The sequence below is a fragment of the Oncorhynchus keta genome, unplaced genomic scaffold (assembly GCF_023373465.1).
Source record: "Oncorhynchus keta strain PuntledgeMale-10-30-2019 unplaced genomic scaffold, Oket_V2 Un_contig_3586_pilon_pilon, whole genome shotgun sequence".
Taxonomy (NCBI): domain Eukaryota; kingdom Metazoa; phylum Chordata; class Actinopteri; order Salmoniformes; family Salmonidae; genus Oncorhynchus; species Oncorhynchus keta.
The window spans coordinates 72,506-87,192 of NW_026287324.1; the positions used below are offsets into that span (position 1 = coordinate 72,506).

The 14,687-nt window shown below is 44.2% G+C and overlaps 1 protein-coding gene across 3 annotated transcripts in view; it reads right to left on the reverse strand.

The window, feature by feature from the left end:
* The window catches only part of stam (signal transducing adaptor molecule (SH3 domain and ITAM motif) 1), a 43,671-nt gene that overhangs the window by 10,262 nt on the left and 18,722 nt on the right, over positions 1 to 14,687 (reverse strand). For all 3 annotated transcript variants that reach the window (XM_052508380.1, XM_052508378.1, XM_052508379.1), the window contains 6 exons: positions 13,507 to 13,653; positions 12,638 to 12,728; positions 12,086 to 12,284; positions 8,698 to 8,792; positions 6,293 to 6,381; positions 812 to 899 (listed from right to left, as the gene is read on the reverse strand). In XM_052508380.1, the coding sequence (XP_052364340.1) occupies positions 812 to 899; positions 6,293 to 6,381; positions 8,698 to 8,792; positions 12,086 to 12,284; positions 12,638 to 12,728; positions 13,507 to 13,653 (709 nt within the window). The remainder of the gene's footprint in view (positions 1 to 811; positions 900 to 6,292; positions 6,382 to 8,697; positions 8,793 to 12,085; positions 12,285 to 12,637; positions 12,729 to 13,506; positions 13,654 to 14,687) is intronic.

Here is a 14,687-nt window from a genome sequence, read left to right on the forward strand (position 1 = left end):
GCTGTAAGAGACAGAGATAGATAGATGGATAGACTTAGCATTTAGCTTTAAGAGTTAGTCTTACCCTCAAGCTGTTTTGGTTAGTAGGTCTTATCCCCTCTAACTGTAAATGTTAGTTAGTAATAGTTGTCAATCTTACCTCTAGCTGTAAGAGTTAGTAATAGTTGTTTATTAAATCAGTATTACCCTCTAGATGAAAGAGTTAGTTAGTAATAGTTGTCAATCTTACCCTCTAGCTGTAAGAGTTAGTAATAGTTGTTTATTAAATCAGTATTACCCTCTAGATGTAAGAGACAGAGAGATAGATAGATGGATAGACTTAGCATTTAGCTTTAAGAGTTAGTCTTACCCTCAAGCTGTTTTTGTTAGTAGGTCTTATCCCCTCTAACTGTAAATGTTAGTTAGTAATAGTTGTCAAGCTTACCCTCTAGCTGTAAGAGTTAGTAATAGTTGTTTATTAAATCAGTATTACCCTCTAGCTGAAAGAGTTAGTTAGTAATAGTTGTTTATTAAATCAGTATTACCCTCTAGCTGAAAGAGTTAGTTAGTAATAGTTGTTTATTAGTGAGTATTACCCTCTAGCTGTTTGATTAGATAGACGGTAAGAATGACTAAGTAACTCTCACAGCTAGAGGGCAAAATTGACTAACTAACTAGCTGTTAGTAAAAGTTGTTCAGTAAGTCAATCTTACCCTCTAGCTGAAAGAGTTAGTAATAGTTGTTTATTAAATCAGTATTGTAAGAATTTGTTATTTAGTAATAGTTGTTCAGTAAGTCAGTCTAGCTGTAAGAATTAGTAAGTTGGTCTCACCCTCTAGCTGCAGCAGCTCACAGGCATCAGACTGGTTGTCTGTTGGATCTGCACTCTGGATCATGTGCAGCAGCTGGTCCATTTTCTCCTGGTGAGGAAAAAATAACCAAATAGAACTTCAGTAGAGATTTTATTTTTTATAAAAGGAAGTAAAACATTACACCTACAATAGTATACACTGAGTATACCGAACATTTGGAACACCTTCCTAATAAGAGTTGTGCCCTTTTGCGGTCAGAATAGCCTCCATTCGTCGGGCCATGGACTCTACAAGGTGTGGAAAGCGTTCCACAGGGATGCTGGCTCATGATGACTCCAATGCTTCCTACAGTTGAGTCAAGTTGGCTGAATGTCCTTTGGGTGGTGGACCATTCTTGAGACAAAAGGAAAACGGTTGAGCATGGAAAAAAAAACAGCCGTGTTGCAATTCTTGATAAAACAATGCTTCTGGCACCTACTACCATACCCCGTTCCAAGGCACTTAAATATTTTGTCTTGCCCATTAACCTTCTGAATGGCACATATACACAATCCATGTCTCAAGACTTAAAAACATTCTTTAAATTTGTCGCACCCACTTCATTGAAGTGGATTGAACTAGTGACATCAATTAGGGCTCATAGCTTTTAGTTGAAAGCATTCAGTTGTACAATCCTTTCACCTGGATAGTCTATGGAAAGAGCAGGTGTTCTTAATGTTTTGTATAGTAAGTATATACACACACACTACATGACAAAAAGTATGTGGATACCTTCTCGTTGAACATCTCATTCCAAAATCATGGGCATTAATATGGAGTTGGTCCCCCCTTTGCTGCTATAACAGCCTCCACTCTTCTGGCTTTCCACTAGATGTTGGTACATTGCTGCAGGGACTTACTTCCATTCAGCCAGGAAAGCATTAGTGAGGTCGGCACTGATGTTGGCCATTTAGGTTCGCAGTCGGCGTTCCAATTCACCAAAAAGGTGTTCAATGGGATTGAGGTCATGGCTCTGTGCAGGTCAGTCAAGTTCCACACCGATCTCGACAAACCATTTCTGTATGGACCTTGATTCCTGCATGGGGCATTGTCATGATGAACTGGGAAAGGGCCTTCCCCAAACTGTTGCAACAATGTGAGAAGCACAGAATTGTTTAGAATGTCATTGTATTGTGTAGTGTTAAGATTAGCTCCAGTGAAGGGCAAGGGGCCCGAACCATTGTTCCTCCTCCACCAAAGTTTACAGTTAGCACTATGCATTGGGGCAGGTCGAGTTCTTAACACCACTCCAGCAGACGCTTAGCATTGCGCATAGTGATCTTACGCTTGTGTGCGGCTGCATGGTCATGGAAAACCATTTCATGAAGCTCCCAGCTTGTGTGGCCCACCACTTTGCGGCTGAGCCGTTGTTGCTCCTAGACGTTTCCACTTTGAACTTACTGCTGACCGGGGCAGTTCTAGCAGGGCAGAAATTTTACGAAGTGACTTGTTGAAAAGTTGGCATCCTATGACGTGGCCACGTTGACAGTCACTGAGTTCTCCAGTAAGGTCATTCTACGGCCAATGTTTGACTATGGACACTGCATGGCTGTGTGCTCAGTTGTATACACCTGTTGCAGGTGTGGCCAAATTAGCCAAATCTAATTTGAAGGGGTGTCCATATACTTTTGCATATAAAGTGCATTCGGAAAGTATTCACACCCCTGGACTTTTTCCACATTTTGTTACGTTACAGCCTTATTCTAAAATGAATTAAATAAAAAAATCCTCAATCTACACAATACCCCATAATGACAAAGATAAATGTTAGCAAATGTATTACAAATAAAAAAAATAGATACCATATTTACGTAAGTAAGCTTCAACGCCATACAACACTCCAACCGTGGCCTCCAACTGCTTTTAAATGGTAGTAAAACTAAGTGCACGCTCTTCATGCTGCCTGCACCCTCCCGCCCGTCTACCATCACTACTCTGGATGGTTCTGACTAGAATATGTGGACAACTACAAATACTTAAGTGTCTGGCTAGTGTGTAAACTCTCCTTCCAGACTCACATTAAGCCTCTCCAATGCAAAATGAAATGTAGAATCGGCTTCCAATTTCGCAACAAAGCCTCCTTCACTCATGCTGCTAAACATACCTTCGTAAAACTGACTCTCCTACCGATCCTGGACTACAGCGATGTCATTTACAAAATAGCCTCCAACTCTCTACTCAGCAAACTGGATGCAGTCTACCACAATGCCATCCGTTTTATCACCAAAGCCCCATATACATCCCACCACTGGGACCTGTATGCTCTCGTTGGCTGGCCCTCACCATATATCCGTCGCCAAACCCACTGGCTCCAGGTCATCTATAAGTCTTTGCTAGGTAAAGCCCCGCCTTAACACTCACGCGCTACGGCAGGTATATTCCACTGGTCATCCCCAAAGCCAACACTTACTTTTGATGCCTTTCCTTCCAGTTCTCTACTGCCAATGACTGGAACGAATTGCAAAAAAAAAAAAAAATCACTGAAGCTGGAGACTCATATCTCCTCACTAACTTTAAGCATCAGCTGTCAGAGCAGCTTACCGATCACTGTACCTGTACACAGCCAATCTGTAAACAGCACACCCGACTACCTCACCCCCATATTATTACTTACCCTCTTGCTCTTTTGCACCCCAGTATCTCTACTTGCACATCATCTGCACATATATCACTCCAGTATTAATGCTAAATTGTAATTATTCTCACCTCCATGGCCTATTTATTGCCTACCTCCTTACTCCTCTACATTTGCACACACTGTACAAAGATCTTCCTATTTTTATTTTGTGTTATTGACTGCACGTTTGTTTGTGTCGCAACGCTATGCTTCCTCTTGGCCAGGTTGCAGTTGTAAATGAGAACTTGTTCTCAACTGGCCTACCTCATTAAATAAAGGTGAAATATATATATTTTTAAAGTATTCAGACCCTTGGTTAGGAGGCTATAAATTCAGCTCTGGTCTCCATTGTTCATCCTGGAGGTGTTTCTACAATTTGATTAGAGTCTGCCTGTGTTCAATTCAATTGATTGGACATTATTTGGAAAGGCATACACCTGTCTATATAAGTTGACAGTGCAGGTCAATGCAATAACCAAGCCATGAGGTCGAAGGAATTGTCCGTAGAGCTCCGAGACAGGATTGTGTCAACGCACAGATGTGGGGAAGAGTACCCAAAAAATATATGCAGCATTGAAGATCCAAGAACACAGTGACCTCCATCATTCAAACCAAGACTTAACTCTTTGGCCTGAATGCTAAGAGTCACATCTTGAGGAAACCTGGCACCAACCCTACGGTGAAGCATGGTGGTGGCAGCATCATGCTGTGGGGATGTTTTACAGCAGCAGGAACTGGGAGACTAGTCAGGATTGAGGGAAAGATGAACTGAGAAAAGTACAAAGAGATCCTTGATGAAAACCTGTTCCAAACCGCTCAGAACATTACACTGGGGCAAAGGTTTATCTTTCAGCAGGATAACGACCCTAAGCACAGCCAAGACAACGCAGGTGCGGCTTCGGGACAAGTCTCAATTTCCTTGAGCGGCCCAGCCAGAGCCTGGACTTGAACCCAATCGAACATCTCTGGAGACATCTGAAAATAGCAGTGCAGCAAAGACGCCCAACAAACCTGACAGAGCTTGAGAGGATCTGCAGAGAAGAATGGGAGAAACTCCCAAATACACATGTGCAAAGCCTGTAGAGTCATACCCAAGAAGACTCGAGGCTGTAATTGCTGCCAAAGGTGCTTCAACAAAGGAAAGAGTAAACCGTACGTTTTTTATATTTTATAAATCTGCAAAAATTATTTAAAAACTTTTGCTTTGTCATTATGGGGTAGATTGATGAGGGAAAACCCCCAATTTAATCAATTTTAGAATAGGACTGTAATGAACAAAACGTGGAAAAAGTCAAGGGGTCTGAACACTTTCCAAACACGCAGTCAAGTCTTAGAACACCTCATTTTAAGAGCTTTCGTTATTTCTATTATTTTCTACATTGTAGAATAATAGTGAAGACATCCGAACAATGAAATAACTACATGATTCCATATGTGTTACCAAAAAAGCATTAAACAAATCTAAATATATTTTAAATTCGAGATTCTTCAAAGTAGCCACCCTTTGCCTCGATGACAGCTTTGCACACTCTTGGCATTCTCTCAACCAGCTTTATGAGGTAGTTACCTGGAATGCATTTCCATTAACAGGTGTGCCTTGTTAAAAGTTCATTTGTGGAATTTTTTTCCTTCTTAATGCGCTTGAGCTAATCAGTTGTGTTGTGGCAAGGAGGGGTGGTATACATAAGACAGCCCTATTTGGCAAAATACCAAGTCCATAATATGGAAAGAACAGCTCAAATAAGCAAAGAGAAAATGACAGTGCATCATTACTTTAAGACACGAAGGTCAGTCAATACGGAACATTTGAAAAACTTTGAAAAGTTCCTTCAAGTGCAGTCGCAAAAACCATCAAGCGCTATGATGAAACTGGCTCTCATGAGGACCGCCACAGGACAGGAAGACCCAGAGTTACCTCTGCTGCAGAGGACAAGTTCATTAGAGTTAACTGTCTCTCATGAGGACCGCCACAGGACAGGAAGACCCAGAGTTCCCTCTGCTGCAAAGGATAAGTTCATTAGAGTTAACTGTCTCTCATGAGGACCGACACAGGACAGGAAGACCCAGAGTTACCTCTGCTGCAGAGGACAAGTTCATTAGTTACCAGCCTCAGAAATTGCAGCAAGATAAATGCTTCACAGAATTCAAATAACAGACATCAACTATAATGTGTGATTCAGGCCTTCATGGTCACATTGCTGCAAAGAAACCACTACAAAAGGACACCAATAATAAGAATAGGCTTGTTAGGGTCAAGAAACACGAGCAATGGACATTAGACCAGTGGAAATCTGTCCTTTGGTCTGGAGTGAAAATTTGAGATTTTTGGTTCCAACCACCCTGTCTTTGTAAGACGAGAACGGAAGATCTCTGCATGTGTATTTCCCACCATGGAGGAGAAGGTGTGATGGTGTTTTGCTGGTGACACGGTCTGTAATTTATTTAGAATTCAGGGCACACTTAACCAGCATGGCGACCACAGCATTCTGCAGCGATACGCCATCCCATCTGGTTTGCACTTATTGGAACTCTCATTTGTTTTTCCAACAGGACAATGGCCCAACACATCTCCAGGCTGTATAAGGACTATTTGACCAAGATGGAAAGTGATGGAGTGCTGCATCAGATGACCTGTCTTCAAGGCAAAGGGTGGCTATTTGAAAATATTTCGATTTGTTTGATTACTACATGATTCTATATGTGTTATTTCATAGTTTTGATGTCTTCATATTATTATTATTGTACAATGTAGAAAAATAATATTAAGAAATACTCTTGAATGAGTAGGTGTGTCCAAACTTTTGACTTGTATTGTACATAAAGCTGTAGAATAAAGCTGTCGTACCTCGTCTATGTAGACCGGTTCAGGCTCAGGCTCTATGCTCTCCACCTGGACCTCCTCACTGAACTGCACCGTCTTCTTTTCTGTCTTCACTGTGGACACAGGACAGTCAGGGGACAGACAGTCAGGGGGACAGACAGTCGGGGGGACAGACAGTCGGGGGGACAGTCAGGGGGGCAGTCAGGGGGGACAGTCAGGGGGGGACAGTCAGGGGGGCAGTCAGGGGGACAGTCAGGGGGACAGTCAGGGGGACAGTCAGGGGGACAGTAGGGGGACAGTCAGGGGGACAGTCGGGGGGGACATGGAGGCAGTCATGGTTTTATTTTTATTTAACCCCTATTTTCTCAGGTAAATTGTCCGAGAACACATTCTCATTTACAGCAACAATCTGGGGAACAGTTATAGAGGAGACATGGACAGCCAGGGGGACATGGAGATAGCCAGGGGGCTGTGTGTGTGTGTGTGTGTGTGTGTGTGTGTGTGTGTCAGGTTTTCCGTTAAGAGGTAATAGGCGGCTTTGGCAGTTAAAAAAACAAAACAAAACAGCTACTGCCAATTATCCAGGAGATTAAAAAAATAGGTTAATTTCCATAATTTAGTGGAATTGAATTAATGCATGTGTGTATTCGTTACATTAATCTAATTCATCACACAGGCACAGCATTCAGATAGAGCCTTTGAGTGGAAAATATGTCAGACAGCATCTCAAACTGCTAATTCGTTGGGTGTTTCGAGCCAAATCATTGCGCAACAATTCTAAATACAATCCCGTGTCGAGGTACTATTTGTATTTCTCAAGTGGTGATTGAAGTGTGCTTCCCATTCACCATTCAAATGTATAGGCAACGGAAGGCAGCCTTCAACGCATCACACACCACTTTGCAATGAGCTGGAGGTCGCATGCATTTTGAAAACACAATTGTTTGAAACCTGAACGTTTTTAACCACATATGAGGCATGTCTTACCTTGCTTCAAAGTAGCCTAGCCAAAATCAGACCATATCCTTGGAGGTATTTACTTTTTTTTATTTTTTAAATACTCCCATTTGCCATTGAAACCAGTAGTCCATTATTTTATAAAGACTTCCACATGCCTTTGAAACCAGTAGTCTTATTTATAGACTTCATATGCCATTGAAAACAGCATTTTTATAACATTCTATAGGTTTTCAAATCAACATTATTTTTGTCCAGCAGCCAAAGGTATAATCCTAGTCATATTAGCATGTCATGCTAGTTGATGATAATCATAGTCATATTAGCATCTCATGCTAGTTGTTGATAATCAGTCATATTAGCATCCCATGCTAGTTGATGATAATCCTAGTCATATTAGCATCCCATGCTAGTTGATGATAAGCCTAGTCATATTAACAACCCATGCTAGTTGATGATAATCCTAGTCATATTAGCATCCCATGCTAGTTGATGATAAGCCTAGTCATATTAGCATCCCATGCTAGTTGATGATAAGCCTAGTCATATTAGCATCCCATGCTAGTTGATGATAATCCTAGTCATATTAGCATCCCATGCTAGTTGATGATAATCATAGTCATATTATCATCCCATGCTAGTTGATGATAATCCTAGTCATATTATCATCCCATGCTAGTTGATGCATCTTTAAATCTCCCCTCTTTCTACATTTCTAACAGATATTTTTATCTATGTCACATGAAACCGCTTGCGCACTTTTGACAACTGTGTTTTCCCACCAATTGCATTATGGAACGAACATTAGCGCATAGCCTAATGCCTTGTGCACATTGCTGCAGTTATAATGTGAATAAATAATAGTTATCAACATTAAGCAAAATGTTATTATCTGTTGCAAAAGACTCCTTGCTTTAAAACATTAGTTTATTTTTATGTAGCCTAAGCCTACTGTAGCCTAAGCCTACTGGTTGTATGCATTTGGGATCTACCGTCCCACAACAGTCCCAGAGTCTGTTTGCAATAGGATATTACTTTCTCAACAAACTTTTCTACTATGGGGATAGTTACATGAACATCTGCTGTCTAGTGATTGTGTTACTGGTCTTGTTGGCTTGTGATTTTGCTGTTCGTTACTGGTCTTGTTGGCTTGTGATTTTGCTGTTCGTTACTGGTCTTGTTGGCTGACAAAAAGTACATGTGGAATGTTACTAACATCTTCAAAGTGCGCATCAGAATTCGGTAAGGAAACCACGCTCGTTGCATTCTTGATTTGGATGTTTTATTTAGATTAATGACCATAATGTGATTTCTGTCATTCTGAGCACCGTGAGTGGATGCCCTAATCTGGTTACGCACCCAATAAATATGGGTCCAGTACATTTGTCAAATGTCCGGTAAATTAAAATGCTGGTAGTCAAATGACCGCCGCCACATTTTCCTAACAGAAACCCTGGTGCATGTGAACTCACTCATCTCAGGCTCTGCAGTCAGATCAGCCGTTACAAAGTTTGAGGGGAAAAGTCCAACTCCCTGATACGTTTCTCCTTTCCACCAGTTGGGGTCACTGAAACCCCAAAATACAGCCTGTTAGTGAACAGTAAGGACTGGTTTCCCAGACACAGCCCAGAAGAACCACTACTCCTGGGCTAAACAGGGCCCACTACTCCTGGGCTAAACAGGGCCCACTACTCCTGGGCTAAACAGGGCCCACTACTCCTGGGCTAAACAGGGCCCACTACTCCTGGGCGATACAGCACACGGTGGTATGGCAGGGATATGGTTTAGGGGTTAGGGTTTGTATGGTAGGGTTAGTGGTATGGCAGGGATAGGGTTTATGGTTGGTATGGCAGGGATAGGGTTTAGGGGTTGGTATGGCAGGGATAGGGTATGTATGGCAGGGTTAATGGTATGGCAGGGATACGGTTTAGAGTTGGTATGGTCAGGGATAGTGTTTAGGGGTTTGTATGGCAGGGTTAATGGTATGGCAGGGTTAGTGGAATTTTAGGGGTAGGGTTGGTAGGGATATGGTTTAGGGTTGGTATGGCAGGGTTAGTGGTATGGCAGGGATAGGGTTGGTATGGAAGCAATAGTGGTATGATAGGGATAGGGTTTAGGGTTTGTATGGCAGGGTTAGTGGTATGGCAGGGTTAGTGGAATGGTAGGGGTAGGGTTGGTAGGGATATGGTTTAGGTTGGTATAGTAGGGATAGGGTTTAGGGCTAAGGGTTAGTATGGCAGGGATAATGGTATGTTAGGGATAGGGTTTAGAGTTGGTATGGCAGGGATAGGGTTTAGGGTTGTGTGGTAGGGATAGGGTTTAGGGATGGTATGGTAGGGATAGGGTTTAGGGTTGCTATGGTAGGGATAGGGTTTATTGGAATGGTAGGGATTGGGTTGGTATGGCATGGATATAGTTTAGGGTTGGTATGGTAGGGATAGGGTTTAGGGGTTAGGTTTGGTATGGCATGGATACGGTTTAGGGTTGGTATGACAGGGATATGGTTTAGGGTTGGTATGATAGGGATAGGGTTTAGGGTTGGTGTGGCAGGGATACGGTTTAGGGTTGGTATGGCATGGATAGGGTTTAGGGTTGGTATGGTAGGGTTAGTGGTATGGCAGGGATAGGGTTTATGGTTGGTGTGGTAGGGATAAGGTTTAGAGTTGGTATGTAGGGATAGGGTTTAGGGATGGTATGGTAGGGATAGGGTTTAAGGGTTGGTATGGTAGGGATAGGGTTTAGGGTTGCTATGGCAGGGATAGGGTTTAGGGGTTAGGTTTGGTATGGCAGGGATAGGGTTTAAGGGTTGGTATGGCATGGATACGGTTTAGGATTGGTATGGCATGGATACGGTTTAGGGTTGATATGGTAGGGATAGGGTTTAGGTTTGGTGTGGCAGGGATATGGTTTAGAGTTGGTATGTAGGGATAGGGTATGTATGGCATGGATAGTGGTATGGCAGGGATAGGGTTTATGGTTGGTGTGGTAGGGATAGGGTTTATGGTTGGTATGGCAGGGATAGGGTTTAGTGGTATGGTAGGGATAGGGTTGATATGGCAGGGATAGGGTTTATGGTTGGTATGGCAGGGATAGGGTTTAGTGGTATGGTAGGGATAGGGTTTAGGGTTGATATGGTAGGGATAGGGTTTAGGTTGATATGGTAGGGATAGGGTTAGGTTGATAGGGTTTAGGTTGATAGGGTTTAGGTTTGTATGGTAGGGATAGGGTTTGTATGGTAGGGATAGGATTGGTATGGTAGGGATAGGGTTGGTTTTGTAGGGATAGGGTTGGTATGGTAGGGATAGGGTTGGTTTTGTAGGGATAGGGTTGGTTTTGTAGGGATAGGGTTGGTATGGTAGGGATAGGTTGGTATGGTAGGGTTGGAATGGATAGGGTTTATGGTTGGTATGATAGGGATAGGGTTTATGGGTTTGGTATGGCAGGGATAGGGTTTAGGGTTGGTATGGCAGGGATAGGGTTTAGGTTTGGTATGGTAGGGATAGGGTTTAGGGTTGGTATGGCACGGATATAGTTAGAGTTGGTATGGTAGGGATAGGGTTTAGGGGTTAGGGTTGGTATGGCAGGGTTAGTGGTATGGCAGGGTTAGGGTTTATGGTTGGTGTGGTAGGGATAAGGTTTAGAGTTGGTATGATATGGATAGGGTTTATGGGGTTGGTATGGTAGGGTTAGTGGTATGGCAGGGATAGGGTTTATGGTTGGTGTGGTAGGGATAAGGTTTAGAGTTGGTATGATATGGATAGGGTTTAGGGTTGGTATGGTAGGGATGGTGGTATGGCAGGGATAGGGTTTATGGCTGGTGTGGTAGGGATAAGGTTTAGAGTTGGTATGATAGGGATATGGTTTAGGGTTGGTATGGCAGGGATAGGGTTTATGGTTGGTGTGGCAGGGATAGGGTCTAGAGTTGGTATGTAGGGATAGGGTTTAGGGTTGGTATGGTAGGGATAGAGGGTTGGTATGGTAGGGATAGGGTTTAGGGTTGATATGGTAGGGATAGGGTTTAGGGTTGATATGGTAGGGATAGGGTTTAGGGTTGATATGGTAGGGATAGGGTTTAGGGTTGGTATGGATAGGGTTTGTATGGTAGGGATAGGGTTTAGGATTGATATGGTAGGGATAGGGTTTAGGGTTGGTATGGATAGGGTTTGTATGGTAGGGATAGGGTTTAGGATTGATATGGTAGGGATAGGGTTTAGGGTTGATATGGTAGGGATAGGGTTTAGGGTTGATATGGTAGGGATAGGGTTTAGGGTTGATATGGTAGGGATAGGGTTTAGGATTGATATGGTAGGGATAGGGTTTAGGATTGATATGGTAGGGATAGGGTTTAGGATTGATATGGTAGGGATAGGGTTTAGGGTTGGTATGGATAGGGTTTGTATGGATAGGGCTAGGTTGGTATGGTAGGGTTTAGGGTTGGTATGGTAGGGATAGGGTTGGTATGGTAGGGATAGGGTTGGTATGGTAGGGATAGGGTTGGTATGGTATGGATAGGATTGGTATGGTAGGGATAGGGTTGGTTTGGTAGGGATAGGGTTGGTATGGTAGGGATAGGGTTGGTATGGGTAGGGTTGGTCTGTATAGGGTTTAGGGTTGGTATGGTAGGGATAGGGTAGGAATGGATAGGGTTTGGGGTTGGTATGGTAGGGATAGGGGGTAGGGAATGGATAGGGTTTGGGGTTGGTATGGTAGGGATAGGGTTGGAATGGTAGGGTTGGAATGGATAGGGTTTGGGGTTGGTATGGTAGGGATAGGGTTGGTATGGTAGGGTTGGAATGGATAGGGTTTGGGGTTGGTATGGTAGGGATAGGGTTTAGGGTTGGAATGGCAAGGTGACCTGACCTGTCATCCAGGATAGTGATGACCTCTCCAGACTTAAAGGTGAGCTCGTTGTCCTCTGCAGCCTCAAAGTCATAGATGGCCCTGACCTTCCTGCCCTCAGGCCTCTGGGAAGAGAGGAAAGAGGCGCTGGGGTACAAACCAGACCCAGACAGGCCTGACCCAGGCTGACTTCGCTGCTCCTTTAGAGATAACTCTATGGCTGGGGGAGGAGAGGAGAATGGAAGACAGGAGAGGAGAAGGGGGGCAGAAGACAAGAGGACAGAGTCAGAGATTGACAATTACATTTTGTACTAATATACATTTAGAGGAATGGCCAACTGTGGCAAATCACATAGTAATATGCTAATTCAATGATCATGTTGTTACAAACTTTACTCCAGAAGACAGTCTATTTACCTTTGGCCAGGTCTAGTTTATATCTAGAACCCGGTCTAGTGGGTGTCTTTACCTTTAGCCAGGTCTAGTTTATATCTAGAACCCAGTCTAGTGGGTGTCTTTACCTTTAGCCAGGTCTAGTTTATATCTAGAACCCAGTCTAGTGAGTGTCTTTACCTTTAGCCAGGTCTTCCTCCTCCTTCTTGTTGGTTAAGGTGGATGGATCCTTTGCCACTAAAGCAGGACTTGCTTTAGCTTTCTCCGCAGCCTAAACAGACCAATATCCAAGAATGAATGCAGCCTTGTAACAGCAACACGTTTAATCTCTAATGTTTTATAATCACACAGTAGCCTACCCCCCAGTGCACCCACCTGAGAGCCCACAGCAGGAAGGTGACCCCCCCCCTCCCCAGTGCACCCACCTGAGAGCCCACAGCAGGGATGGTGACCCCTCACAAGTGCACCCACCTGAGAGCCCACAGCAGGGAAGGTGACCCCCTCCCCAGTGCACCCACCTGAGAGCCCACAGCAGGGAAGGTGACCCCCCTCCCCAGTGCACCCACCTGAGAGCCCACAGCAGGGATGGTGACCCCCCTCCCCAGTGCACCCACCTGAGAGCCCACAGCAGGGAAGGTGACCCCCCTCCCAGTGCACCCACCTGAGAGCCCACAGCAGGAAGGTGACCCCCCCTCCCCAGTGCACCCACCTGAGAGCTCACAGCAGGGAAGGTGACCCCCCCTCCCCAGTGCACCCACCTGAGAGCCCACAGCAGGGATGGTGACCCCCCTCCCCAGTGCACCCACCTGAGAGCCCACAGCAGGAAGGTCACCCCCCTCCCCAGTGCACCCACCTGAGAGCCCACAGCAGGGAAGGTGACCCCCCCTCCCCAGTGCACCCACCTGAGAGCTCACAGCAGGAAGGTGACCCCCCTCCCCAGTGCACCCACCTGAGAGCCCACAGCAGGAAGGTGACCCCCCCCTCCCCAGTGCACCCACCTGAGAGCCCACAGCAGGGAAGGTGACCCCCTCCCTCCCCAGTGCACCCACCTGAGAGCCCACAGCAGGGAAGGTGACCCCCTGTTCCCTGAGGTTCTTGATCATGGCTGAAATCAGGCTGAGCTGAGGGTCATTCCTAAAGTCCTCTGCCCACTCTACCATCAGTGCCTTCAGCTTCTCACATACCTTAGGGTGGCCCTGGACACACACACACAAACACACGCGTTTTCCACAAGTATGTAAAGTAGCCAGCCAAATAGAAAGAGTAGCCAGCAACACGCCCAGGGACCAGGGGGTTATAATAATAATAATAATAATATATGCCATTTAGCTGACGCTTTTATCCAAAGCGACTTACAGTCATGTGTGCATACATTCTACGTATGGGTGGTCCCGGGAATCGAACCCACTACCCTGGCGTTACAAGCGCCATGCTCTACCAACTGAGCCACAGAAGGACCACAAAGTTAAAGTCTTATTTACAGCTGTTTTACTTCAAGATATGAATTGCCGCAATGTTTATTTTTCGAATTACATACACTACCATTCAAAAGTTGTGTCACTTAGAAAGTTCCTTGTTTTTTAAAGAAAAGCCATTTTTTGGTCCATTAAAATTACATCAAATTGATCAGAAATACAGTGTATACATTGTTAATGTTGTAAATGACTATTGTAGCTGGAAACGGCTGATTTTTGAGTGGAATATCTACATAGATGTACAGAGGCCCATTATCAGCAACCACCGCTCCTGTTTTTCAATGGCACATTGTGTTAGCTAATCCAAGTTGATCATTTTAAAAGCGCTAACTGATCATTAGAAAACCCATTTACAATTATGTTAGCATTGCTTAAAACTGTTGTCCTGATTAAAGAAGCAATAAAACTGGTCTTCTTTAACTAGTTAATACTTTAGTTGAGTATCTGGAGCATCAGCATTTGTGGGTTCGATTACAGGCTCAAAATGGCCAGAAACAAAGGACTTTATTCTGAAACTCATCAGTCTATTCTTGTTCTGAGAAATTAAGGCTATTCCATGCGAGAAATTGCCAAGAAACAGAATATAAATAGGAGTGGGAGGCCCCGGTGCACAACTGAGCAAGAGAACAAGTACATTAGAGTGTCTAGTTTGAGAAACAGACACCTCACAAGTCCTCAACTGGCAGCTTCCTTAAATAGTAACCACAAAACACCAGTCTCAAAGTCAACAGCAAAGAGGCAACTCCAGGACGCTG